Source organism: Carlito syrichta, unplaced genomic scaffold (assembly GCF_000164805.1).
Source record: "Carlito syrichta isolate Samal-C Ts95f unplaced genomic scaffold, Tarsius_syrichta-2.0.1 Scaffold305681, whole genome shotgun sequence".
In the NCBI taxonomy this organism is placed as follows: domain Eukaryota; kingdom Metazoa; phylum Chordata; class Mammalia; order Primates; family Tarsiidae; genus Carlito; species Carlito syrichta.
Window position 1 is genome coordinate 849,122 of NW_007249777.1, and position 12,126 is coordinate 861,247.

The 12,126-nt window shown below is 41.8% G+C and overlaps 1 protein-coding gene across 1 annotated transcript in view; it reads right to left on the reverse strand.

The window, feature by feature from the left end:
* NOX3 (NADPH oxidase 3) overlaps positions 1-12,126 on the reverse strand; it is a 62,424-nt gene that overhangs the window by 33,467 nt on the left and 16,831 nt on the right. Inside the window, exons 7-9 of the mRNA XM_008062248.1 lie at positions 9,473-9,602; positions 3,939-4,031; positions 1,381-1,634 (exon numbers count right to left, since the gene is read on the reverse strand). Coding sequence (XP_008060439.1) covers positions 1,381-1,634; positions 3,939-4,031; positions 9,473-9,602 — 477 coding nt within the window. The remainder of the gene's footprint in view (positions 1-1,380; positions 1,635-3,938; positions 4,032-9,472; positions 9,603-12,126) is intronic.

Below are 12,126 nucleotides of genomic sequence, written 5' to 3' on the forward strand. Positions count from 1 at the left end.
GGCAATAAACTGACTCGCTTCTGTGCCAAATTTATTATGGCACCTAGTTTGTCACCAACAAACATTTGTCAAATTAAATGGCATAAAGAATCATATTTGGTCCAACCATATTGGGTCCAGGTACCCATTCATTCCTTCATCAAATTTTTACTCTGAGGCCAGGCGTGGTGGCTCATGCGCGTAATCCCAGCACTTTGGGAGGCAGAGATGAGAGGATTGCCTGAGTCAAGGTTCGTGACCAGCCTGGGCAACATGGTGAGACCTCATATGTACAATCAAAAAAAAAAAAAAAATTAGCCAGACGTGGTGGCACCCACCTGTAGTCCCAGCTTCTTGGAAGACTGAAGTGGAAGCATTGCCTGAACCCAGCTGATTGAGGCTGCAGTGACTGTAAGTGTGCCACTGCCCTCCAGCCTGGTTGAAGTGACACTCTGACAAAAAAAACCTATCTTTACTCTGCACCCACTACATGTTAGACACTGTTGTAAGCACTAGGGATATACAGGGGAACTTCTCTTCTAAGCATATCCTCATTGTGTTCCCTACAGGAGTTCTCAAGGCAGTGGCTGGAGCTTGGTAGCCCCTGAGGCCCTCCAAGGAAAGCAGAAGTGGGAATCTCTTGATGCTTCCTTTAAAATATCAAATTATTTCAAAGCGTTTTTCTCAGCATCTTCTTGTATCCCTGTTTTGTGGAGTCCCAAGCAAGGGCTTTGGGTGCTTTTGGGTAAACCTATATTAAGAACAGAAATCAACCTTAAGCTATTGTTGGCTGAACAGAGCCAAGGAGCAGTAATTTACATTGGGATTTCTGTCATGTGCCCAGGCTTTTCTGAATAAGGTAGTGTTGAGGGTTAATTGTGTCCCCCAGGTGATATGTTGTAGTCCTAACCTCCAGAACCTTAGAACGTGACCTTGTTTGGAAACAGGGTTGCAGATGTAATGAATTAAGTGTGGGCCCTTATATCCAACAGGACCAATGTCTTTATAGCAAGAGGACACGGAAACACAGCATCCTTCTTACGAAGACCAGGTTTTGCAAATATAATCTAGAAACCTCAGACTGTGACAGAAAAAAATTCCCAGCATTGTCTTACTCATTGCAGGCTGCATATCATGAACCAAGTAAATGCTTTTGGAGTTGGGAGAGAAACTGTTTCTTCTTCCTGGATCATCATCTGCCTTTGTTGAGTATTTTTTTAACCTTACTTTTCCTGGAAGTCTACTATATTATACTTTTTATATAGAGTCTAAAATTTTTAAAATGGACTCAAACTCACAATTTAATAAAGATATTGCTAATTTGGTGGCATGGTGATGCAACAAAGAACCTTAATCTTTATAATATTGTGACTTAAACATAAAACAGAAATGGGTTTGAACCTTGGCAGGCTTGAGGGCTCCTCCGGAGTCTGTCTCTCTGCCCCAAAGGCCTTCAGTAGAGCTGTTGTCCAGTCTCCTGCTGCCCGGATGTGTACACTGAAGAAGTCCTCCTGGGGGGCAGAGGTGAGGGTGAAGGGGTGCCACTCCAGCGAGGATATGGCTGGGCACTGCACCAAGATGTACTGCCCTGGTGCCATTTTAAAGCCGCGCTTTTTCATGTGAAGTTCCAGGACTCCAGAGGGGTGGCTTACCACCTACAGGACAGTAAGAGATTTGTTGATCTTTTGTCTCAGATTGAATGATAAGAAACACTGTTCATTCCACAAAAGGTGTTCACCCATCCCATCTGCTATAAGCTTCCAATGCTACTGGCCAACACTTCTGGGTTTGCAACTTCAGTAAGAGAAAGATGTTTATCTCTTTCAGAGCGCCACGCTTGAAATCTGGTAGCTGCACCCAGGGCCAATATGGTGCCTGCCTCACATGTGAGTCTATGTCTCAGCGGCCAGACTTCACACAGCACAGTTAGCCAGATCCAAGTGAATAGAAGCTGGCATACAAAGGGAGACCCCCAAAACACCAGATTAATTTATAAAAATTGTGTATTTATTCCCATGTGTTTAAACTTTAGTCATCTACAAAGTACTCTCCATTTGATGCAATCAATACACCTATCAAGATGCTTTTTCTACTGCTCAAAACAGTTTTTGATGCCTTTTAGTGCTTCTGCTGTTTTTTGTTTCACCTCTTTCACAAAAGATGTGGAAGAGGTGAAAAGTCCTTTGAGGACTTTTTTTAACCTAGGAAGTCAAAAAACAGTCATGCTCATGTGAAATTGGGTGAATAGGGAGGGTGGGGCACCTGGACCATGGCATTTTTTTGTCGAAACCTGCTGAACACTCAGCGTGGTGGGGACAGGTGTGCTTGTAAATCACCCATCTTAAAATGGGCAAATGCATTGAAAGAATCTCCAAAAAAATTCACCGAAGCCAAATGTAGTCTCTCACAACACTAGGTGGTACACTGATAGTGATGGATTTCTTGAACACTTATCTAGTGGGGGGAGACTACTACAAAAGGCCCACCCTCCAAAAGATAATTCCAGGTTTTTTTGGGTACCCTCTTTGTATTATGATGTTTACAGTTATTCAAATAGTAATCATATTAGCTCTAGGAACAGTTTGTTAGCTTTTTCAGTGACCTGCAGTTTTCCTCAAACTCTTGTGAATTAACCTTCTCATTTCTTCAGGTTAAGTGAGAAGCAATCGTCAAACTCACTCTGAATATTTTGCTTGTTTTTGTTTTCTTTTATTTTAGTTGGGCCTTGTCTGGTATCCTGTCTCAGCTCTGAGTTTCAGATGTAGAAAAGCATGGTGCCAGGGCTCTTGTAGCTTTTACAAAAGCTTTATACCTTGCTGTTTATCGGAGGAAAAGAACTAATTTCCCTTTTTAGATTTTCATCTTGTTTTATGAAAAATCTCTCTAGGTCCCCATGCATTCTTTGTGACACGAGTTTGTATAAGGGAACAAAATCTAGTATCTGGATACGGTGACAGTATTTTTCCAAAGAGAATTTCACAGCATTATAATTGTTAGTTCTAAGTTTCCCCACTCCCTGTTGATATTTATTCTAAGGCTGCTGTTAAATGGTCTCCCTGGTAACAGCTCTAGTAGGTTTCCAGAAGTTTTACAGTCGGACTTTTGATAAAGCCTGACATCCTTTGGTGCTGAACTTAAAAACAGCAACATAGAAACAGCTTAAAGCAGAAATATGAAGCAATTACTATATATCTGCTTTCATAAAGAGAGTTAAGGAGATATCGTATTCTGTTGAAATCATATTAGCAAAGCAGTATAGGTTTGATTAGCAGAGAATTTCTTACTGGACATTAAAAAAAGAAACTGGGGGAGAGTATTTGGTACCTTTTCACTTTCCTAGTCATGCATTTTTGGTCTTGTTCTGTCTTTTATCATCTTCTTCCAGCATGAGGTAAAAATTGGAGAGCTGGAATGAGCAAGACTGGAAGATGCTACCAGGAGCACTCCACTCATGAGGATGGAGCTCTGTCGATGTCCTTCCTCTCCATTTTGACTTTCCCAGAGTTCCCTCTTGCTCTGAATTTTAGAGGGTATCAGTTTCCCTGTCTTCTGCTCAATAGTCACAGGTTAGAGTGTGTTAATTTGAAAATATTTGTATAAGTGTTTTTGAAAAATTTACATTTTTACATGATGAAAGAAATGGTTATCCTTCCCAAAGCACACTCACTCCCTCTGCTTTTTCCCCCTAGAGAGAGACCAAAATAGAAGACAGATAATTCCAGTGCTGTGCCATAAACCTTTATCAGAATTCTGTGTACTAGTCTGGAGCCCTGATCCCTGGCTTCAGCAAAATTAGTCACACTAAAAGATGCTCAGGATACAAGCAATTATTAGAACAGAAGATGAGCCTCTAAATTACAGACACTTCTGCAATAAAAATGGCAAATTAAAAACTTGGGCTAATAAAAAATTTTCATCTGCACTCAGGCTTTTATTCAGACATAAAGCTACATGCATACCTTGGTAATGACAACTTCTTGTTGAAATCGCCAGAACCTAATTATTCTTTCACATGCATACAAGACCACAGGGCCCACAACCCATTTCCAAGCCTGTGGAGAGGAAAAGGAAATGAAATTAGAATCCAAATATTTTCAGTTTGAACCAAATCAATATATAACATAATGGAGTTTAGACATTTTCCTTTAACTTTGGGCTGGGTTCTCAACAACAAAGATGTCTCCTTCTATTATATATTATAACATCCAATTATTCCTTGAAGTCTACAAGCTTATTTAAGAGATTAAACTCTTCTATATTGGTTTTTATGCTTACTTGATCAATGATGCCTTTATGTAATTAGAAATAATTGAATTTGCAAAGAAATAAAAAAGCAGATTGATGTTTATGTTACATAGGATAGGGTCGTAAATGCTCCCAAACTCAACCAAAGTCAAGGGCTTATACAAAGCTACATTACTCAGCCAACATAGGACATGAGAAATTAAATTAGAAAATTTCAAATAATAATTTTTTGAGCCAACAATGCATCACAACTAGGGAGTCTACCTGAATAAGCACACACAGGCACACACACACATATACAAATTGGTATTTGTTTAAAATATAAAGTTGATTTCTTCGCACCTTAGATTTAAGTGTGCATAACCAGAGCAAAAGGCTCAACAACTGTCTGGAGAAGTGTGAACATTTCCATCCTTAATAAATCAGACACTATGTTAACCTTTTATGAATAGAATCTGCATCACAGATGATCAATTTACCTGCAGGCTATTTTTGTATCAAGTATTGTGTACAACATAAGGTGTCTTCCTCCAGTGAAAGGGAAAGAATGGGAACTTTAAATTTTCTAAAATTTATATCTTATGCTTGGTCTTCTATTAAGCAATCCTCTGAGGCATATGGTATTATCTTAATTTTATCGAAGAGGAAACTAAGCCTCAGTAAAATCAAACACATTTGCAGGTACCCAGCTGTACTAGGGTGTCTGGTAAAGACATGGGCTCAAATGTGCCTGACCACCCAGACTGAGTTCTTCCCAGGACCCCGGGCTGCCATCCTTGTGTGTTACTGTATAATCATGCTTATTTCTATCCAACACTAAAATTGGTACTGAACCTCATTTTACACAACAGTAGGGACTCATGAACACATAGAACTTTAGGAAGTTAAGGGTCCTTGGAAATCTAGTCTCCTTCTCCTTCTCCTTCTCCTCCTCCGCCTCCTCCTCCTCCTCCTCCTCCTCCTCCTCCTCCTCCTTCCGCCACCGCAGCCTCGACCTGCTGGGCTCCGGCGATCCTTCCGCCTCAGCCTCCCAGGTGGGTCTCGAACCCACGGGCTCAGACAATCCACTCACCTCAGCCTCCCAAAGGCGTGGGATTACAGGCTGAGACACCGAGCCCAGCTTCTTCTTCTTTTTTTTTAATTTTGAGTCTGGTTTCACTCTATCGCCTAGGCTGGAGTGCAGTGCCACGGCCATGGCTCACCACAGCCTTGACCTCCTGGGTTCAGGTGATCCTTTCTCTTCAGCCTCCTGAGTAGCTGAGAGTATAGGTATTCACCACCACGCCTGGTTAATTTTTTTATTTTTTATTTTGTAGAGACAAGGTCTCACTATGTTTCCCTGGCTGGTCTTGAACTCTAGACCTCTAGCAATCCTTCTGCCTTGGCCTCCCAAAGTGCTGGGATTATAAGCATGAGCCGTCACATCCAGCCTAATTCTTCTTTTAAAGAAGAAAAAACTTGACATAGTGTGGATGGGTGTGAGGTGCCTGGAGAGACAGAGGGAGATCACAGAGAACCAGGACTCGACAAGTATATTCATTGTGTCTCTATAGTTTCCTCCTTGGTACTCCAAGTTCACCATGACCTTACTCCTCATGGGAGCAGGAAGGTTGTCTCGTTCTTTGGAATGCAGATGCTCACTACTCTCTCATCGATGGACACATCCTTCATTGCTTCTCACCAGCTCACTGGCTCCATCGCTTCTGTTGATAGGTCACAAACTCTTTAGCTTTACTTTTACTTTTTTTGAGCCACCTTTCTTGTTTTTTCTATCTCTTTTTGCTTATTTCTAGGTCCCTTGACATGGCACCTTCTCTCACCCACACCGATACTCTCTGCTTTTTTCCTGGGGGCTTCTTGTTTGCCTGATAATGTCTAGATGTATGCAGGCAGCACAAGGCAATTTGACCCACTTATTATTTTCTGCCTCAGTGGGGTTCAGCAACGTGTTCAGAACACAAAGAGAATAAGCCTTATTGTCCACCTATGCTGTGGGCGGGGGATTGAAGATGATCGGGGTATGAAAAACTAGGAAGCAGTCCTGGGAAGGAAGGAGTTGGACCCGGGGAATGAATTCTTCGGTCTGTGTTGCTTGAATGAACCACAAAGTGTTTTGAGACTAGGTTTGAATATTTACAGAAATGATAGCAAGAACGCTGCTGTTTCTATATGGGCTTTAACGGATATTTGGAAAAACACTCACATAGCCTTTATATATTTTTACAAATAATCTTCCACACCCATTTTAGAGAGTTCTGGACATCACACACTTCATTTTGGTGATGTCAGATCAGATGTGGTTTCTGATTTTTCCATGTTGCTGAAATGTAATGGATAATTTTTCTTTCTATGGTTAGTCAGGAAAAAGAATGTAAGCTATTAATCTTCGACTCTATTTCTACTCTACTAAATATATGGCCCTGGGAGGAGATAGCCCAATTTAGTTACATTGTGATACTTCTGGGGGCCTGGAAGGCAGAGATAAGGCCAGAGACCAATACCAAGAAACTGTGCTAGCAGCGATGACCAGACCAGAGTGACCAAAGACAAGGATGCCTCATCTCAGAGCATGACGGGTATGTGGAGAGGATGATCATGGATGGGGTTACTGAAGACCTGGGTTCGGATCTTGGCGCCACCATCTTGCACTCTGTGCCTTTTGGTACATTTTGGGATTTATCATGTTCAAATTGTCTGTAAATTGTAAAATGGGGAATGGCCAGAGAAAATTATTATGTTGGTTCCCTCCAAACTCTTAAAGGCTTTGGCTTTATTCAAGAGATAAATACAATGCTGGGGACACGTACTTGCAGACAGCAGCAGAGAACTGACAAAAATGGGTTGAGGGAGGCCAGAGATTTAGAGCGAATGTTGCAGGGTGTGAAAGAGAAAGTTCACAGTCACAGAATTAGGAGTTATGGCTTCTTGATGTGGCTTTGCTGGGAAGGCCCTTTGAGGCCACAGGTAAGGAATGGAAACGCCTTGGGCCTCAGTGTCCCCATCTACGACATAAAGGGGCAGACCTACTTAGTATCTAAGTTCCCTTAATGCTAGAATATGCTGTGACTTTTTATCTTTATTTTTTTCTTCTCCAGAAATACTCAAACAGTCATGGTACAGTGAGTATTTTATGATAGAAATAAAATGCGTGGATTTAAAAGCAGCAATATTGCAACTTGTTTCTTCCACTTTCACTCCCAGTTTTTCATTCCTACCAGAAAATAAGAACATGCTGGCTTTGATTTTATTTTATGTGTGTGTTTATGAATAGCCTCTTTTTCTAGATAATACGACCTTCTGGGGCAGGACTCGTATCTCTGAATCCTGTGTCTAGTGCAATGCCAGGCACATGACAGCTACTTGGTGAAAGTTTGCTGAATTGACTCTACCTCAGTTCAGTCTTTCCCTTTTGCCACTTGTGTCATTCCATGGCAATTAAAACAGTGTCAGGCTTATGACTGCTATTTGTTGAGGCTGTAATTCAAGGAAATAAGGAGCTTCTTTGGCTAAGGAGGGTCAGGCAACTTTTGATACCAGATTGCATGAACAAGCCGGGAACCTGGAGTCTTGTTTGTGTTGATGAGTTTGGGGTAGAAAGAGGGAGTGAGGCAAATGGAGGGAGGGATGAGAAGTATAATTGGTTCCTTTGACTGGTTCAGTTTATCCAAGCTGATGACGGGGCAAAGCATTCTGTGTCCTAACATTGGTGGTTGCGCACCACAATGAAGGTGAATTGGTAAATATTCTTTGTTGATAAAAGCAGCATGAAAATGCACTGAGTTAAGAGAGGCAGAGAGGTAGAAACGGAGCCTTGCAAAGACCGGGTAGCTGTGGTGCAGCAAAGCGCAGGAACCCTTCCTTGTCCTTGGAATGCCTTTCAGCTTCAGTGTCTATAAGACATCAGAGAGAATATTGTACAGTTCAGCCAAGCAGCAATGGCACAGCCCACACATGCTTGGAATCAGGATCCATTACAAGTAATGGGAGAGAGTGACACCATGAGTTTGGGTGTGCAAGGGAGGTGGAGGTGGAGAGAGTTAGTAGAGAGATGGGTGAATCCCCCTCTTAATGATAATTAATGTCCATGTATGCAGCTCAGAGCAGGCCCTGGTCTGTATTCACATAGTGTGGGGGAGTATTGATTTTTTTATGGAGAAGCTGTAGCTGAAAATTTTAGAGAGGCATTCATGTTCCTCATTAATATGCAGGTTGGATAGTGGCTACTGAGAGTTGAGTTTAAGACAGAGACAATCTATACTGGCCATTAAAAGAACCACAGTCTAATAGGCACATCTATTCTGGTTCTCTCAGTTTTAAGCATTCCTTCCAGCCGTTTCACTCTGAAAAAAATCCAGTGCTTAATTTAATATGTTTGAGGATTTTAAGAAAAGGAATCACTTATATTCTTCATATGTTGATGACTTCATTTCCTAAATCTTCATCATTTATATGCTATTATATCTTGCTACCCCGTGTTTTATGATGTGTATTTTGGGGCACTTGTTTCCTTTATATTTTTATCTGCCAGCTTCATTTATTTTCTTTCATGCATCACCCATTTGTCCCAAAGGTTTGTGCTGCTCGAAGATACCTGAGGGGACCCAATAGAATTTTTATTCCTATTTACCTGTGCCACCAACTGGAATCGTTACCACACACCCAGGAAATCTGACTTTTGAGATCTGTGGATATTACAATCTACACACATTGATTAAGTCTATTCTTGGCTAACATTGTCATTATTTCAATTATGGGAGTTTCACTAGAACAAGAAGTAAATGCATTTGACACCCCACATTTTCAATCCCCAAAGTTGCAGAAAGAAAGAAAGCATGAGCCTTATTTGGTTGTGACTTGACGTAAGTTTGAGAAGTGATGCTATTAATTCTCAGAATGGAGGAGGCCGCTCTGCAGGGGACAGGAAGCCAAGGATGCTGGGAGGACAGAGAGGGGGTGGTGAGCCACAAGGCTAACTCCTCCAGAGACATGACTGTGCTGTTATGAATTCCCACAATATCAGACATCCATATTTAAAGGCAAGCAGAACACATTTAAAAGCTGAACAGAGTGCTTTTGGCAGTAAACCTCTTTAAAAATTATCCATAACTTGATTTCCCCATTAACACACTTAATACAGAATTGGCTTTGTCTAGTGGTGAAATGGACTGTTCTTTTTCCAAGCCTATAAAAGCTCTATATTTTAACTGTAAGGACAGCTATTTTTAAAAGTTCCTGGGTTCATTCTTACCGAGGGTTCCTTCCCAGAAAATTGAGGCACGGGGCACTGGGCTTCTGTGTACCATTCGGCATAGTGCTCTCTACAGAAGGTGACGTTGTGCAGTAAGAGACTCTCTGGAGTTTGGCCTCGAACAATCTGACTGGTTGTTTAGAAAAATAAACAAATAAAAACAAAACCCAAATGTCAAACAGATTTTGTGTAGTCTTGTTATACCATAGATATCTATTCTACAGTGGGCTCTGAAATAACACCTCCACTTCTTGAAACGTAAGCTGTCACTCATTTTCCTCAGTGTCTTTAAAAATAGGCATTTAAGAAGCTCCAAATAACTTTGAAGATCCCAGAAAAGAAGTGGCCCTCTGTGGTATCCTGTGTTAAATTGAAAGTGTCTATATTAGAGAATTCATAATGAAGGGAAATTGTTTGAACATATCCTTTTGTAGACTGTTGAATTTAATTAGGTTTCATCTTGTCCTGATTGCTGATTTAGGCTAATTGGCTAACTTTGTACTATTTGGTTCTTTTGCAAATTCATTTAACTTCTACCCTTCTTGGTTTGTTTCTGAGTGCTTAGAAGTTTCCAAGTGAAGAAGTCAAAAGAAGTGCCCTGAATAATGGTATTTTTTCCCCCCCTAATGATCACTATTTTGGCAGGATCAAAATAGGCATCATGAAGTGTGTCTCTAAGACTGTACTGATACATTTAGGAGTGGAAGGAGAGGCCAGACTTTGTAAATGGAGCACTGGATGAGGAGTCCTATAATCCTGCTATATTTTCCACAAATGCACTGCAGACCAAACTTTGACAAGTTGCTTTACCACAGGCTCCTAGGGTTACCCCTTGGTCTACCGGCAGTGAAACAAAGACATCGAGGTCATGTCATCTGGGGGTTGCTGAATTCCTAGGTGTTGAGGAATAAAATGCATTGATTTGTCTTGGGAACATGATACTGTTGGGCTGAGAAACTTTAGTATCACCCAGACTCATGTCCTGGCTAGCCTGTGGAATAGCATGTCCCTTTTTGGATCATAGGGCATGGGAGGAGGGAGCAGTAATGCCCTTGGGAACAGCCTGGTGTCATCTCAAACTGACATCTTGGCCTTTGTCCCCATCTGTTTTGTGGAGGTCATACAAACTTGATACCATCCCTCTGAGTTAGATGAGAAAAATTATCTGCAAATCTCCAATGTACAAATGATGCCCAGACATAGGCATGGTGAGTAATACATAGGACCAGTGGGAGACGCCACACATTTTAACACCTTCATTCTCAGGCTGTAGGAAGGACTCCCCACAGGATCTCAGAACATGCCACAAATGCTGTATCTTTTAAAATTAAAAAAGAAAAAAGTAATGTCTTCATCTATGCCATCCCATAATAAGAAGATTAGTGGGCCTTAACACATTCCAATAATCCTACTTTTACTTGGCATTTTGTATAGAATTTGCAAATTACTTTTGCTGTAAACAGTAGCTGTAGAATACTTCAAGCTGAGAAGATTAAATGAGGCCCTTATCCCAAAATAAGCCTTTCAACTAGGTTAAAGTGACTAAAAAAATTCATCTTATGAAGTGTTATTGGGATATTAAAACTATCTCCAGCGAAACACTGCCCACTGAAATCCTCTTGTGCTTCGACAATGTACCAGGCTGTGCATGTGGGAGACATACATTGAGGGGTGTGCACACAGAATTTCTCTGAAGAGGACTTCTAGACACACATGGGTTATCAAGAGCTTCTCAAATGTGTGACAGGGGTTGACAACTCGGCATCCAGAGCAGAATCAGCGCCAGAAAGGAGGGATTGACTGTCTCTGAGGTGGAGCACATTGGGCTGCACACTGCCCACCTCACCTGACCCCAGTACAGAAAGGAGTGCTGAGAGTCCCACATTCAGAAGAGCCAATTGCAGAGACTTCCAGCTGTGAGAGAAGAGAAAGCCTCTAGCTAGGCTGCAGCTTAAGTGCTGACTGACTAGGTTGCCAATGATGAGCAGAGGGTTGGGAGGTCTTTTAGGGCACCCACCAGGGGTATGTCTTTCAACAATGTGTTTGTGTCAGATAAGCTATGGATGATGGGAGAGTTCTTAATCAGATGCAGGAAGTGGCAACAGCAGAACTGCCACCCACTTCTAGAAGTGTGGGGCTGAGAGGGAAGGAGCACTAGTGTGAGGAAGGAGACTGGAAGTAAACTTGGCTAAGGGGCAAATCTGGAAAGGCTGCCCTGGGGCTTCACATGAGCCCCAGAATCACCAAGGTGTGTGTAACTTCCTAAATCATGCTACTCTGCGACTCTGTGCTTGCTCTAGAAGGGCTGTACAGAGGCAGAGCCCACTTCTGGTATCGGACCCTCTGCATCAGCAGTGGCAATGATGGGAGAATGAGGATCCAGAGAGGGTAATATTGTTGGTGTAGGAAGCAGGGAAGCTGCTGCTTGCAAGCCAAGCAGGGCATTGGCAACGTCACCGGCTATGTTCTTACAGGGGTTGAGGAAGGTGAAGTTCCGTTCTTCAAGGGTTTCTTAAGAGTAAAGGTTTGATTGTCTAAAGGCTGATGTCCTAGGTCTGACTCTACCATTTATTCATCATGGGATCTTGAGGGCATCACTTAATTTTCTGAACGTCTTTTTCCTCTTGATGAAATGGAGTCAACAGCACCTTCTC